This window comes from Nannospalax galili, unplaced genomic scaffold, assembly GCF_000622305.1.
Source record: "Nannospalax galili isolate Female #2095 unplaced genomic scaffold, S.galili_v1.0 scaffold1199, whole genome shotgun sequence".
In the NCBI taxonomy this organism is placed as follows: domain Eukaryota; kingdom Metazoa; phylum Chordata; class Mammalia; order Rodentia; family Spalacidae; genus Nannospalax; species Nannospalax galili.
In genome coordinates, this window is record NW_008342713.1 from 234,588 (window position 1) to 251,494 (window position 16,907).

At 40.3% G+C, this 16,907-nt stretch overlaps 1 protein-coding gene across 4 annotated transcripts in view; it reads left to right on the forward strand.

Annotated features, from left to right (window-relative positions):
- Trak2 (trafficking kinesin protein 2) overlaps positions 1–13,167 on the forward strand; it is a 72,956-nt gene extending 59,789 nt beyond the window's left edge. For all 4 annotated transcript variants that reach the window (XM_008838770.2, XM_008838771.2, XM_029566268.1 and 1 more), the window contains 6 exons: positions 1,442–1,518; positions 1,898–2,101; positions 3,124–3,422; positions 4,896–5,162; positions 6,826–6,931; positions 9,447–13,167. In XM_008838770.2, coding sequence (XP_008836992.1) covers positions 1,442–1,518; positions 1,898–2,101; positions 3,124–3,422; positions 4,896–5,162; positions 6,826–6,931; positions 9,447–10,125 — 1,632 coding nt within the window. In that variant the 3' untranslated portion in view covers positions 10,126–13,167. The remainder of the gene's footprint in view (positions 1–1,441; positions 1,519–1,897; positions 2,102–3,123; positions 3,423–4,895; positions 5,163–6,825; positions 6,932–9,446) is intronic.
- Positions 13,168–16,907: the final 3,740 nt, after the last annotated feature.

Genomic DNA, 16,907 nt, shown 5'->3' on the forward strand with positions numbered 1-16,907 from the left:
AATTTATAAAAGGAAGAGTTTATTTGAGCTTACAGTTCCAGGGGAATTACAGTCTATCACTGCGGCCGAGGTGGCTGGAGGAGGAGTGGAAGCTAAGTGCCACATCTTCCAGCAGTCACAGGAAACAAGAGAGCAACTGGAGATTGGCAAGGCTTAAAGAATTCTCTAAGCCTACCCCCAGTGACATGCTTCCTCCAGGATAGCCACACCTTCTGAAACCTCCCAAAACAGCGCCACCATCTGGGGACAAAATGTCCCAATACTTGGAGCCTGTGGGAGACATTTTCATTCAAACCACCACAGAAGGAAAGAAGGAAAAAAAAGTTTAGATTCTATTTTCCTGAGTGTGATTTGGCTTATGATGGCATAAAATATCTTAAAAAAGAGAACATGGTTTGCTGTTGTCTCTGGGTTCAAGATTGGGCCTTAATTTGTATATCTACATCTTTAGCACTCTTACTTATTTTAACAGATGACCTTCTAAACTTACTGCAATGTGCTAGATGAACTCTAAGGAAATTGGATTTTGATCTGTGTTCCATAGCACTACTTCAGTTGGATTATTCTTTCTTAGGCCCACCATGTGCCACTTACCAAGATTTTTTTTCCATTTACTTAGTGTGTGTGTGTGTGTGTGTGTGTGTGTGTGTGTGTGTACTTATATGTAGAAATCAATTTTCTCTTTCCATTCTTTGGCTTCCAAGGATCAAACTTGGGTCAGCAGACTTGGCAGCCAATGCCTTTATACCCACTGAGCCATCTCATACAGCCCTTGTTTGTTTGTTTTAAGTTATTTAGCAATGTAGGAGATTGAACTCAGGGCCTCATACATATTATGCAAGTGCTGTACCACTGAGTTACATCCCCAGCATTTTGGTTTTTTAATTAGTTTTGTTTTGTTTTGTTGGTCTTTTTGAGACAGGGTCTCCCTGTAGTCCCAGCTAGCCTGGAACTCACTATGTAGACCAGGCTGGCCTTGAATTCACAGAGATTGATAGGTTAGAAATTGCAAAGAAGAAAATGTTTTACAGATTCACCTATTCCCCTTGATCTGTAACCCATCATACTTTTGAGTCTCTACACATGTAATATTGTCTCTTTATCATGTTGCTTTTGTCCATTGCTGCCTTTAAAAGATTTATATATTTTTATTTTATGTCTGTGAGTGTTTTGTATGTAAGTATACTCATGTCATGGAGTGCCTGCAGAGGCCAGAAGAGGGTGTTGGATCCCCTGGAACTAGAGTTGCCAGATGGTTGTTAGCCTCCATGTGAGGGTGCTGGAACCCTAACCTGAGTCCTTTGCAAGAGCAGTCAGTGCTCTTACACACTGGGCCATCTCACCAGCCCCACATTTCATTTTCTTATAACAAAAAATACAGGTTTATAGAGACTTTTAGTTAATTTAAAGATAATTATGAATAGCAAACTTTTTTTCTTAGGAATCTTTGGCAGCTGAGATTGAAGGGACCATGCGTAAAAAGCTAAGTTTGGATGAAGAATCTGTCTTTAAACAAAAGTAAGTACACATCACAAGTGTTATTATTGAACCACTGGACTGGAAATTGAAAAGGAACAGGGCCAAGAGTGTAGTGCTTCAGTGGTGGAGCACTTGCTTAGCAGGGTGAGATCCTGCGTTTGCTCCCTCAGTACTCAGGGGGAGAGAGAAGACAAAACCACAATCCAAATGGTAAGTATTGTGAGGTTCAGTAGTAAATCTGCTTCCTGTTCAGATTGCCTTCTTTCACTAGACAGTTCTCTTAAAGTGTGTTTCCAGTTTCTCCCAGACTTTGGTGACTAGTTCAGGGTGGCTTTATTTCTAATTCTGTACATACACAACTCTTCTGAAGTACTCTAGTGGCTGGCAGTGACAGTAATGAATTCTTCCCTTTTGACAGGGCCCAACAGAAACGGGTATTTGATACTGTCAAAGTTGCCAATGACACACGGGTCCGCTCTGTCACAGTCCCAACCCTGCTACCCATCCCAGGTTCCAACCGCTCAAGCGTCATCATGACAGCAAAGCCCTTTGAATCTGGTGTACAGCAAACAGAGGACAAAACACTCCTGAACCAGAGGAGCGACATGGCAGAAGTTCCAGGGTGAGAAACACAGGTCATGGCCATGGTTCTGCACTTCTTGTGGTGCTAGCATAGCAAATTCACATACTCACATCCCAGCATGATGCCACAGTGCCCATGGCGGTTCTGCTTCTGGCAGTTGTCATGCAGTGGTGATACCTACATCCTCACACAGTTGGGTTAAGAGAGGTCTATGTGCATTCATTTACAGGGCTAAGGGCAACTATAATCACTCCTTTTATATGAGCTGTAAAGTGTCAGAAAGTGAAAAAAGTGCATCAGAGAGCTCTGAAAATGCAATACTACATAATTCTGATTTTCCTTTAGGTGTTCTGCACATTTGTGCAGAAATTTGTGTACCAAAACAAATTTTTTTCCACCTTTTTTTTGTTTGTTTTAGGTTTCTTTTGGTGGGGGAGGAAGGTGGTTTGTTTGTTGAGACAGTTTCGATATGTACCCAGGCTGCCTTGATCTTTCTATGTAGCAGAGGCTGGCAACAACTCATGCTCCTCCTGCCTCAGCCTCCTGAAATTACTGGCATGTGCTACCACACCATGATCACACTTTCATATTTTTTAAGTAATTACATTTTGTGACTAATGGCAAATAATAGCCTGATGGATAGCATTTTCTCTTCCTTCATAGTACACAAAACAATGGTACTTCTTGCAATCAATGACAGATTCAGTGAAATACAGTATATTTCCTTTTGTGACTACCTCACCCAAACACAAAAGTGAACACATCTGTAGTTGCATAAATTAAATGAAATAGAAAAGTTAGCAAACACAACATAGCTACAAAATACAGTTTTTTCCTCTCTGGAAGTAATTTGAGATGGATGACCTATAAAAATGGCATGTAGTATTGATGATTTTGTTAATATTTCTGTATTTCATTTAATAGAGAATAAAATAAAATACTAACAAAATACTTCATTTTATTTTCTTGGATATTCACTCGAATATTTGCCATTGTGGAATGCAAAGGTCTAGACTATGCTCACAGCCTTACAGTCTAATCATTGAGTATGATTCTCATAGGAGCTCTCTGGCCATGAGCCTCCCAGGACCCGCTGGAGACAGTGATTTGGCTGCAGCATTGCATCGCCTTAACCTGCGGAGACAGAACTACTTAAGTGAGAAGCAGTTCTTCGCCGAAGAATGGGAACGAAAGATCCAGATTCTGGCCAACCAGAAAGGAGGAGTTAGTAGTTGTGACACTCCCACGGAGAGCCTTGCTTCTCTCTGCACTGACCAGTCAGAGATCACGGACCTCAGCAGCACCAGTTGCCTTCGAGGCTTTATGCCAGAAAAATTACAAATTGTCAAGCCCCTGGAAGGTAATAAGTCGGGAAGAGCCCCTTGCCATGTGGCTTATTAGACTTCCTTTCCTGGAATTGCAATTGTGTGTACAAGAACTTTGTCATCCTCGTATTGACTGTTTGTGCGATAGTGCTGTATAGAGTAATGAATGATGAGCTCTGCATTGTCTGTCGTTAGCCATTTATTCTCTTCTGATATCTTAATAACAATAGAAGAGGGAAGGGAAGAACCTTTTCCTAACTTTTCTAAGGAATGTCATTGATAGTAGTTTCCATGGTAAGATAAATAGAGTGTGATAAATGAAAATGACCTAGAGTACTTCTCCACCTAAAAAGAACTCTACCTGAGAAGTGTTGACTTAGACACACACACATGTATACCTGTGCTTTGCCTGCATGTACATAAGTGTACCATGTTTGTACAGTGCCCATTGAGGTGTTGGGAACAGGGCCTCTGCAAGAGCAGCCAGTGCTCTTTAACTGCTGAGCCATCTCTTAAGCCCCTTCAGTTCAGTTTTTATTCTAAAATTAAACTTGAATTCAAAATAAATGTCTTGATTTATAGAATATTGATGATCTTTGAATAATTCTTGAATAGGTTGCCCAAGGTCTTATCAAACTCAATGATTCTATAACTTAGTTTGATGGAAGTATTGGAGAGTTGCAGTTTTTATGCTAAAATGACCATAGTGACACAATTAGATGTTCCATCTAGTACAAGCTTGTGGGATGGTCATTCATCAGAGTCCCATAGGCTACACAAGAGGATGTGTCACTCTTCTCTAGTACCTTTTTCCTATTCTCCCTGTGAGCCCAGAGAAAGGACAGTCATGAACAATTAGAGAGGTGCACAGAGAAGCTTCTAGAACTTGAAGTTTCCTTTCAACCTAAGAGCCTGCTTTTGGCTTTCAAGTTGATAAACCAAACCAGATGAATATTGGGGTTTTCCACCTGGGAAAATGCACCCCACCTTTGAAGTGAGTTTTGTCCTTCTCTTCCTGCCTGTGAACCTGGTTCCTGGTAAGAGTGTTTTATTCTCCTCTTTTTAGATGTCCTTTCTAAAGATTACTTTTGGAAATAGATTATTTTTCATACCTTCAACATCATGTCAAGTCTTCCACAAAGAACTTAAATTTGCAAATTTAGGGACTAGAGATGACTCAGCAGTTAAGAGCACTGACTGCTCTTGCAGAGGACCCAGGTTTGGTTCCTAGCACCCACATGGCAGCTAACAACTGCCTGTACCAGTTCCAGGGGATCTGATGCCTTCTGACCTCTTTGGGCATAGCATGACACAAGTGCACTTGCACACATGCAGACAATATATTCGTACACATAAAATTAATGTATTTGCAAATTTTAACACAATGTCAAAAGCAAGTAGTATTATATCTCCCTCATTCTTGCTATTACTCTCATCATTCTTTCTTCTGTTTTAATATTTATGATTCATAGGAATATGATACACACCTCTTTTACTTGTATGTTCAGGATCACAAACTCTCCATCATTGGCAGCAGCTTGCTCAACCAAACTTGGGAACCATTCTTGATCCAAGACCAGGCGTCATTACTAAAGGCTTTACCCAGATGCCCAACGATGTTGTCTATCACATCTCAGATTTAGAGGAGGATGAAGAAGAGGGAATCACTTTTCAGGTTCAGCAGCCTCTTCAAGTGGAGCAGAAGCCTGCAGTGTCCATACCGGTGACAGGGATCTTCCTCCCACCCATTACTTCAGCAGGTGGGCCAGCTGCAGGTGAGAAGAGTGCTTGGTTGAACGTGACCTTGTAGCCAGGACTTTGTATTCTGTCTTACTGTATGGTGAGCTGGCTGCCTCTGCCCAAATTTCACAAGGGTATACCCATTATTGGAAGGAAGATAATAAAAGTCCATAGCATGACTACATTTCTAATTCTGTCCACTTTAATCTACCAGCCTTCATAAGTAGATTGGACAGAGAGATAGACCAATTCAGTCAGTGGTTTGCAAGCCTTTTGGTCTCAGGATTCCTTGATACTCTTAAAAATCCTTTAGAATTCCAAAGGGCTTTTCTGTATGGATTATACCTATTGATATTTATTATATTAGAAATAAAAACTGAGAAATTATAAAATATTAACTCATTTAAAATGAAAGTTATACAAATGTTATATTTTCTGGAAAATAACTATTGTTTAAGTAGTAAAAAATGGTTTTGTTTTATAATTTTGAAAGTCTCTAAGTTCTGACTTAATAGAAGATAGCTGGACTCTCATTATGAAACTGTGCATTCAGTCTGTTGCACAATAGTGTTTTAGTTGAACAATATGAAGAAAATGTACCTCACACAAGTATGTAGTTGAGAAAGAAAAGAATATTTTAATAGCCTTTTCAAGTGTCATGCATTTTTTTTATATATTAGACCAAAACTCAGTAAATGGTAGTTTCTTGAATATTTATTTATAGCGATGTGGAATCTGAAACTCCATCAATGAATTTTCACACTTTGTACATTAAAGTGTATTTGTCTGTCCTACACTTTAAATGTACCTTTCACTCATGCGTGGTTTGGTAATATGTCTTGGTCATTAAGGCAGTACTGACTCACTAAGTTATGCAGATATTCCAAATGTTGGGGTATTTCATTAGCTAATTTATTAATATCACTATCACCTCCTACCTCAACATAAAAGGCTTTAGGCATTAAGAAATTTTCGGCCTCTCAGTAGTGAATACAAGTTTTCAGAAACTGATTTTTCACATTGAAAGCTCACATTTTCACTGGCAAAAAGTATTGGCAGCTGTTTTTCTTGAAAAAAAGGACTTAACTTCATTGCTGTTTGTCAAGGCAATGTCTGCCAGATTCCCAAGTCTGAATAATTATAGCCTGTATGCTAGTTGTTCTTTGAGTAAATGGTGTTCCCTGATACAGTTTCAACATAACTACACAAATGCTTTTCTCTAGATAACCACTGTTGTATCTGCTGCATTGTAGACAGAAGGAGTACTTAGTGGACACTTCCTGTTTCCATGCCCAGCATAGTAAAAAGATTCAAGATTTAATGGATAATTTTAATACTTTGTCAAGGAGCTTCAGTAAATCTGGCTTTTTTTAATACTGTGAATATGGAACAAAGAAGATTATAATTTGGTGATGTTGCCTTGATTTATGCTAAGGAGCCACATTTGTTACCCACCTTTGCTTTTTATAACATGCAAATGTCAACCTCATCAAAAAGAAAAGGCCCTGTTGTATCATTACTCTGAAAGTCATTGGCACATGCTACTTTAAAGCCAGAGGAGTAGTTTGGCTAGGTACTTGGGGTGACTAGTTCTTGATTTTTTTTTTTTAATGTGTTTTTCAGAGTCTGTTTTTCTTTTATTTTTATTAACCTGGTCTTTCAATTCTGTGTTTGGCTTCCTAAAAATCTCTATTTCAGTTGCAACCTCAAACCCAGGAAAGTGTCTGTCATGCACGAACTCAACATTCACCTTCACCACCTGTAGGATCTTACATCCTTCCGACATCACTCAGGTTACCCCTAGGTAAGAGGGCCTGGGAAGTCTGGGGCCCCAACACATTTCCTTTTTAAGTTACCTTCATTTTTAATTTCCAGAATTTTGATAGTGTTCTGTGACTATTTGACTTTAGAATATTTTGACATTGTATTTTCTCATTTGATCATATTAACTCTTTGTAATAGACAGAGTAAGTGAGTTTATACTGAGTGAAATGAAGAAATTGAGGCATAAAAAGTTGAAGTAACTGATCCAAGAGCAGCTAATAAATGACCCAACAGAGGCTGTTTGTACCCAAAGTTAGAAAGGCAGCAAAGCTTAGGATCCACCCTCAACACAACACCTGCATTTCTGACACTACCTATATGTTCAAACAGTTCCCAAAACTCTTTCAATTTTAATACCTTACTAGAAAGACTCACAGAAAGTTGGTATACCTGTATACCTGTGACTGATGTTTATTACAAGGAAAGAGATATAGGTTAAAGATCCAAACAAATGCTTTAGATGAAGGTACTGGGACTCTCTACATGACACTTGTCTTGTTCTTAGGATTTATTACTCTTATCAGTTTGTGACAGTGCACATGGAGTATTGACAACCAGAAAAATTCACCCAGGCGTCAGTATCCAAAGTTTTTACCAGGGCTTCATTGTGTAGGTTGTGTAGGCATAACTGGTTGGTCACCCTCAGGGTAGAGCTCCAGTCTCCACATCAGCTAATGCTACATGACCCAAACCCCCACCCTAAGCACTTTGTTACTCTTTCTGGCATGACCAGCCCTCACCCTAAGACTGTCTAGCTCACACAACTCTGACCAAAGATAGTTCTGTCAGCTACTACATCATTTGCCTCCCAGAAGCTGAAGACAAAGGCCAGACCTCTCTGTCCAATGCCAAATTTTGCTATGTAGACTTGGGCCGGGAGTGGTGACGCATGCCTTTGATCCCAGCACTCGGGAGGCAGAGGCAGGTGGACCTCTGTGAGTCTACAGCCAATCTGGTCTACATAGTGAGTTCCAGGACAGCTGGGGCTACAGGGAGACCCTGTCTCAAAAAGACTGAAGGAAAAAAAAAAAAAAAAAAAACTATATTGAGGCTGTTCCTAGACTGCTGAGTCCCAAAAGAATCTAACTCAATATTCAGAGATACATTGGTTGTTGTAGTAATCAGAAATAGAAAACAAAGATGATCTGAAGGGGAACAGGAGTTAGGGTATGCTGTGGGTAGAGGAAAAGACCCAGTCATGAATCCTACCAAAAAGGCTTGTGTACTTGCCACAGTGATCACTGCATTAGAGTCTCGCTTTCTAGCTACAAGTGTGGAGGGAATAAAATAATGATTCAAGTGTGTAAGATAAAAGTAGATCACTGTTTGGGAAGCATTTAGATGAAATCCAGTCAAGAGCTAAGTAAAGACTTTGATGAACATATTTGCAGGTTTTCTACGTTATTCTTTAGATGCCAAGTTAAGTTTTATAAAATCCATTCTCTTTTTTTTTTTTTTTTTTTTTTTTTTTTTTTTTTTTTTAAAAAAAAAAAAAAAAAAAAAAAAGAGGACACTCACAGAGGTTCACCTGCCTCTGCCTCTGCCTCTGCCTCTGAAGTACTTGATTCTTAAGCCAAGCATGGTGGCACATACCTTTAATCCCAGCACTCGGGAGGAAGAGGCAGGTAGATCTCTGTGAGTTCAGGCCAGCTGGGCCTACAAAGAGACCCTGTCTCAAAAAAAAAAAAAAAATTGATTCTTAAAGGGACTGTTTAGTTAGAAGAACAGAAAATCATACAGTGAAGTGGGAATAGGGGTTTTAGAGGCCGGACATACAGACCAGACTGTACCAGATCAGTTCTTATTTGAATTGGTTTGACCAATAAGTCAGACTTGTATAAATGTTGATACTTTCTTTATATAAATTGATGCTCTAGAAAATTTATATATTAATCATATACTTGCCTTTTGTTCATAATCTTGAAAACTCTTGATATTGTAATGTGCTTGATCATTTTGTACTGATGTGAAACCTTGTTAAATTCTGGCAGCATATGTTCAGGGAGGAAGGCTGGCTAGAGACCCCTCTTTATTCCACCACCCTTTCCCTATGTGCATGATTTCTTCTTTAGCTTTTCTTCTTAATGAAGCATAGGATAAGCAACAGATCTCATGGCTGTCAGAGCTTTTCATTTCCTAAAAATACAAATCAAGGTTGCTCCAAATCAAGGTGGACAAGTTGATTTCATGGATATTCATATATTACTATTGTTTAGGATTAAGATTTCTTGAGAAAATGGAAATTTAATAATTAAAGATTTATTGTTTTCCAGTGAAATAAGATTCTGAAAACTGTCCTTAAGAGCTCATGTTTCATTGGTCATTGTCATGCAAATGAAAGATTACATTTTCTGAAAGTTGGAGCAGTTGCTTACCCATGGATTATTGATGGTTTTGCTTCTTCATATATTTTGCTGTGTGGAATGGAGCTATTAATAAAAATTAAACACCAGCTTGGTGTTCTTGATTCTTAAACACTCCCTTTTTTCTTAAAGCTCTGTGTTCCCTTCACTGTCCTGTGGAAGTAGTGGGAGCAGCTCATCAAACACAGCTGTGAATTCTCCTGCCATGTCCTACAGACTCAGCATTGGTGAATCCATCACAAACCGACGAGATTCTACCACAACCTTCAGTAGCACCAGGAGCTTGGCCAAGCTTTTGCAGGAGCGAGGCATCTCTGCTAAAGTGTACCATAGCCCTAGTTCAGAGAACCCCCTGCTGCAGCCTCTCCCCAAGGCCCTGGCTACCCCTTCCACACCACCAAACTCCCCATCACAGTCACCGTGCCCTTCTCCCTTGCCATTTGAGTCCCGAGTACATGTCTCTGAGAATTTTTTGGCTTCCCGACCAGCTGAAACATTCCTCCAAGAAATGTATGGCTTGAGACCCTCCCGGAACCCTCCTGATATTAGCCAGTTGAAGATGAACTTAGTAGACAGGCTGAAGAGACTGGGGCTAGCCAGAGTGGTCAAGAACCCTGACACCCAGGAGAATGGAAAAAGCCAAGAGGCAGAAATGGGTTTTCAAAAATCAGACTCTGCTGTCTATTTAAATTCAGGTGGCACTTTACTGAGCGGACTGAGGAGGAATCAGAGTCTTCCAGTCCTCATGGGTAGCTTTGGTGCCCCAGCTTGCACATCCTCACCCAAAATGGGTATCCTGAAGGAAAACTGAGGCTCAGCATTAACTGACCTCTTGTTTAAGTTAGCATATGAAGGATAGATATGCACTGATAAATGGGAACCTGGGAAATGGCCTAACTTGAGAGAAAAGGAACGTTGCAGAAGGGTTGTGAATGTGGAGAGGGTGTGGCGGAGGAATGGAAACATTTGAGATTAGTTCCTCCAGGATGGAGTCTAAGAAACAGTGTAAATGAAGAAGGTCATGAATAGTTTGGAGGCAGAAAGGGAAAGAAGGCTTCAGCTAAGTTTTCTTGCCTTGAAAATAAAGTGAACAGAAAGATAAGTAAATTCAGTCCTATTGAATCCTGCCAGAGATGCTGAACCTCTGACACCTTGATCTCTAGTGAGCACAGTAGGAAGAGCCTGCCTGGAAGGCTGGGAAGCGAAGGAGCAGCACCGCTGTTGCTGTTTCAAAGGGTTGGTACAGTGAGCTGGTACTGAGACTGCTCATTTGAGTCCCTGCTAATACCTGGTCAAATTATGCATCCGTCCTATGGTGTGCTCACAGCATTAGCAAAACAAGAAACTATCTTTTCATTACATCAGAAGTGGAGACTTTCTGTTTTCAGGCCATTGAGGCACTGGGAGCCCAAACACCACCCACTTTCCTTTGTATTTATGATTACTAAAGCTTCATTTTTTAAATTTGTATTTTTGTACAACATAACAAAAAATTTTAAATAACAATATGAGCAAGATTGAGAGGGATTTAAAAAAGAAAATAGGGATAAGTTGGATCAAGGAAAGTTTTTAGAGTATTTCTTCTGGATAATACAGTGGCCAAGGAATACAAACAAAATTGCATGTTTCTCAAATTTCCTTGGAGGCCGGAAGGGGTGAAACTAGAAGTGCAATCAATAGGAATTAGATTATGTTGTATATTTATATATGTAAATTTTTAAGAAAAGTTAGTTGCAGCTAACTTTTTCCAAAGTGTGCTATGCATATTTTAATGAAAGATGACATGTATTTGCACAAAAATTCTCAGGCACATTAAATTATGACTGAAGTAAAACCCAGGTGCTTGCTTTGAAAGTGTTTTTGTTTGAATTTTGTTGTTTTCCTCTTGTAAATTAAAACATCTGCCCAGTTCTTAGCTTCTGTAGAATTAGAGAACTTCTTCATGGGGGAGTTGAGACTTCTTTTCCTGTGGGATTCTTTTTTTCAAGCTGAAATGACAAATGAGACCCTAAGATTAGGTTTCGGCGTTCAGCAGTGTGACGCAGACTGTGAACTGGGCTGAAACAGCTCTGCTTCTGAGGTGATGGGTCAGGTCTGTCTCATCAGATGGCTTTGTCTACACAGGGCTGTTGAGGAAGAAATGCCGTACATGGAAGGCAGGATGGGGAAAGGATGAGGAGGGGACTACCCATTTTGTTTATGGAAATAGGAAGTATATTGCTTGGTCATTTTGGTGCTTAATTTGCAAATATTTTGCCTCTTTGTCCTGAGAAGAATTATTAATTTCTGCCTGAGAGTTCCTTCCTTTCTCTTGACCCACGTCCCCTAGAAGAAAGAGATATGTGCCCAAAAGGTTAGAGAAATCAACATCCATGCAATGGTAAGAATATATAGCTTTTCTATACTTTCTAGAATCTTTTTAATAAAACTTTTCTAAATACATTTTTTTTTCAAAAACAAAGGCTAGAGCTGCATTCTCAGCCTCTCACCCTTTGCCCAATCATGCTGCTGTCCACAGAGCATACACACATATGAAGCAACCCTACATGAAACAGGCATCAAAACAAGAATTCCTGATGTTTAAATTAAAAAAAAGCATTTGAATTTACATTTTATAATCAGCTCTGGAGTAACTCCTTAGCGAACTTGAAGCTTTTCATTCTCAAAGAAAGTAATCTCCCTGTTACTTGGACATTTACAGTTTCCAGGAAACTTCAAGAAGTAGGAAGATACAGAGTCAAGGAAGTAGTAATGCCTGCTAAATGAACAGGTTTATGTGTTATATAAATCGCTCTTAAATTGCTGGGTTTTATGGTGTTCTGTGTGGAGTATCACTTCTGTACTTCATAGTCGATGCCTCCATGATGCCTGGAGGTAAGTGTGTGTTAGCAGTCAGATAAGCACATCTGGTTAAAGAAACCAGACTTGGGTTTTTAAAAATCAAGTTCATTTTGATGTTTGTTGGCAACACAGTAATTGTGTCCTGGTGCATGCTTGTCTTTACAAATGAATCCTGTCTTAAAAACTGGGGTTTGCTGGTTTTGAAGTTTTCACCTAAAATTATTTTTGGTACAGCCTGAGAATCTGTTTTATCAAACTGTCTGCAAAATACAGTAAGAACTGGAGTCTTGCAGCAACTTCATCTGCAGTTTCTCTTAAGCTTCACTACCGTCCATGTTGTTTCTTTTACGGTATCAGTTGGGTATGTACTTTTATGCTTGCATGGGAAAGCACAATTTTTTTCCTACTTTATCAAGATTTTTGCGATTATTTCTCAGGTATTTCTGAATATCCTGTTATCTAGTAGGAGAATCTTCTTGAGCTCAGAATTAAAATTATCCTGAATTATGAAGATCCTAAACTTATGTAAATAGCCTTAGGTTTGAATCTTTAGAGAGAAGTTAATGACCTCCGTTAGGTAGCTTTTGTTTTTTAGTTTTATACTTGCCCCTGATCTGACAAATGATCAGACTTTGGCAAGGAAGTTAACAGGTGGGTCACGAGAGCCAGTTCTCTGAAGAAGGCATATTTTACACAGTATTCAGAGCTTCTAGCACACAGTAGTAGGTGGTTTTAACATCAACTTCGGACATCTGGAATGGGGCTGTCAGTGTCTAGCGGCCTTCTCTGCTGTCCGATGCACAGGGATCTGTGGTCCACAAGCACGAAGCAGAAAGCAGTGCTATAACTAGGCCCACTGCAGAGCTAGCCCAGGCATGGCATAGGTCCCTCTGCAGCTTAGGAAGTTCCATTGTGTGAAGTCTGGAGCTCAACTTTGTCAAACAGCTCTTTGTGCACCTTCCTATGCTTTGTCAAATGTAAATTAGATAATAAACACAGTAGCTTAAATTTCCCTGTGTCTCCCTGTGATTTTGTTTCAGCACTACACAGATAAGCCTGCTTGAAGTCTTTATGCTGTTTTGGATTAGAAAACAACCTCTATTTGTCAAACTAACACAAAAAAATAGATCACTAATAGTCACAAAGAGTAAACAGAGCTTGGTATAGTTCACAATTTTTTTTTACTTAAAAATTGTTATTGGAGAGGAGATCAGAGGACAGCTTGCAGGAGTCAGTTCTCTCCACCACGAGGGTTCTGAGGATTGAACTCAGGTTGTCCCACTTGGTGGCAAGTGCTTTTACCTACTGAGCCATCTTGCTGGCCCTCAGATATTTTTGAAAAAAGATTTTTTGTTTGGTGTGTGTGTGTGTGATTATCTGGGTACCTGTGTAGGGCAGAAGAGAGAAGAAAGCATCAGATCCTCTGGACCTGGAGTTACTAGAGGTGGTTGTGAAGTTCCCCACATGGGTGCTGTGAACAGAACTTGAGTCCTCTGGAAGAGCAGGAGGCACTGAGCCTTCTCTCCAGCCTCCCTCTTAGATATTTTTTAAAACTAAGACAGTGTATATAGCTATTATAATATCTCCTTAACAAAATAATAGCAGAGGCTGGAGAGATGGCTCAGAAGTAAAAGCACTGGCTGCTCTTGCAGAGGACCTGGGTTTGATTCCCAGCACCCACATGATGGCTAACAACTGTCCGTAACTCCAGTTCCAGGGGATCAGACACCCTCTCCTGACCTCCGCAGGCATTGCACAGCATGGGTGCACCTACCTTCATGTAGGCATTTTACACATAAAATATTTTTTTTTTTTGGAGCTGAGGACCGAACCCAGGTCCTTGCACTTGCTAGGCAAGCGCTCTACCACTTTTTAAAATAAAAAAGCAACAAAAATAAAAATCATTGCTAAGCAGATAATAAATGTGGGGAAGTTTGGAAAGTGAAGTAATTTCCTGTAGTTCACACTCATAGCTATTTAAAAATTATTTCTAAGAAATTAAGTGTGAGCAATCTAACGTTAGAACTGTAAAGTCAAGAAATGGACGAAGAAGACTGAGCACATTGGAGATAACTGCCAAGCTCCCTAAGAGAACAGTCTTGCTGAGGGGTGGGGGCTGGGGGACAGCAAATGGAAAGCCTCTGGCTGCTCACGGCTGATTACATTTGCCACCTCATGAGGGCGGCAATGTCACACGGGATGTTGTCCCTCCCCCCCCCCCCACCCGTGTGTAGACTGATTCTGATAGCAAAGAAGCTGTCCGGATTGTTGAGTCAGTTTCATTTCTTGTACTCTGTTACACTGGTGGCATTCTGGCCCCTCTCCATGCCTTGAGGGGAGGTACTGAGAACATTGTTAACCCTAAAAGCCTGCATATCTTTCCCCTCTTCTGTTTTGGAGTTGTCAATGTTGTAGATGTGTTGGGGGGAAAATCCCCAAACAGTGGTAAAAATCTGGATGTGTAGCTTAGTAATAGAGAGCTCACCTAGCATACACAGGGCCTCACTATCCCAACACAAGATAAAAAATGGTAATCATAGCTAAGCCTTGGCCAAGTGACTAATTTTCCTCAGCCTCTGCTTTCCTTGTACCTTTGTTTTCGGCTACTGTTCATTCAAAACCCAAATTCTTCTTTGTATAAATCATAAGAAATGGTTTAAATGTAAAATTAAATGATAAACAGACTCAGAGTGAATAGCATAATGCAAATGGAGATGGATTTGACTAGATAGCTAGTTGAGTATATCAGTGTTCTTCTTTTTAATTTCTTCCCTCCTTTGAAGTTTTGACTGTCTCCAGCTTGTCTGTGTATGGCCCTTGGAACTGTGGCAGCCACAATCTTGAGGTTTCCCTCAGTCGACTTACAGAGGCTAGCAGAGTGGAGCCTAGTTCTCTAGGGACAGAGCTGGACCTCCAACTGACTTACTGCACTGCCTCCAGCCTTCCAATTGCCTGAAACTGATCAATCCCTTTAACTTAACTAACAACTGAATGTGTTTGTATGACCCCAATTTGAGAAGTAGTTGTTGTTACTACTGTTGTTGCTTAAGGCTAGGTCCGAGGCCATCTTCTTTTTTTTAGTATTTGATTTATTATTTTTGTTTCTTGTGTATGAGTGTATTGCCTGCATGTGTGTAAGTGCATCCATGTTGTGCAATGCCCATGGAGGTCAGAAGAGGGCATCGGATCCCCTGGAACTACAGACAGTTGTTAGCTACCTCGGTTCTGTTCTGGGAACAGAACCCAGGTCCTCTGCAGGAGCAGTCAGTGCTCTTAACTGTTGAGCCATCTCTCCATCCCCAGGCCATCATCTTAAAGATACTATTCCCTATGTGTTCACCCTCTTCCTCATTTTAACACTAAATCTATTTCTAGCCCAGACTCTTCTTTGAACTTATGAAGCCTGTAACGAATTCTCCAGCAGACACCACCACTTGGGTGTCCCCCTGGCACCCCGATATGCCCAAATCTGAATGCATTGTCACTTCCTGAGCCTGTCTATCCCCTACACCTTCCTATGAGTGAATGGCACTGCCACCAACTCAGTCACTGGAACTAGAAGGCCAGGAATCCTCATGCCTCTCTTCTCCCTCCCCTCTGACATCCCAGTCATGACCACGCCTACTGTGTCAAAAGATGACCAAAAGGTCATCCTCACTGTTGTACTTGGGGAACACTTCTAGGGCTCATCTGACCTCTGAGGCACTCCTGCACAGTCTCTCTACCTCTTGTTATGGCTTTCCATCTGTTTCTCTACCTTGCAGTCACAATGATAACTTTCTCATGTGTAGATCTGGTCATATCCCTACTCTGGTTAAAATTCTTAACTCATGAGGATAGCAGAGCAATTCTTGCTGTAAACTCTCACTGCATTGGGAGATAAAGTAAGATTCATTGTGTTTTTATCGAACTGATTTTCCTATTAGCTTTCAGCTCCGTTGAGCTCAAGAACTGAACTACTGCCCCTGCTCCCCATCCTGTGCCTAACCACAGAACCTGGAATGCAGAACATAGGCAATTGAAGAGATGTGTTAAACTCATAGCAGCCTTTTGTAAACTGTGGGTTGTGACTCATCAGGGACCAGCCAACCAATCTAGTGATTTAGAATCAGCTTTCATTTCGAAAAGGAAGATACAATAGCAAGTAATAGTGTATTGTTTTCATGTAGCTTTATTATGAAATGTATATCTTATAATGAGTTGCAGTAAAGTAAAAATAGGCAAATACTTTTTAGTTTGCCTTTGTCTTGTTTTTGCTTTATTTGGCAAGATCAGCTTTGTTTAGGGGAAAAAAAAATCTGAAACCACTGGTTGTTGGAAGGAAACAACTGCCCTTGGTGCGCTTTCACGGCTTTCAAAGGCTTAAGTTCAAGGAAGGAAGTGCCTGCTGCAGAGTTCTTGGTTTCTGTGAGCAAATGACAGAGGAAGTTAGAATCAGTTACAAATTCCTGGCAAATATTACCATTATGTCACTCACTTAAGCTTAGGAATGCAGTTTAATTCTCTTGCTCTGGAAAGCAGAGTCTCATGTCTGATGATGAAATATAAATCTTGCATGAATTCCTTGATGTTGAGAAGGTGGACACTGATTTGAGTCTGGGAGAACTTAACTGCCTGCTTCTCCAACCTTCTGATGTTAGGAACTGAGTGCTTTGAACCAATGGGCTGCTATTGTTCTATTTCCATAGCAACAAAGAAAACAAACTCTCACCTGCCATCTCCATAGGACAAACCTCACAAGTCAGGCTCAGT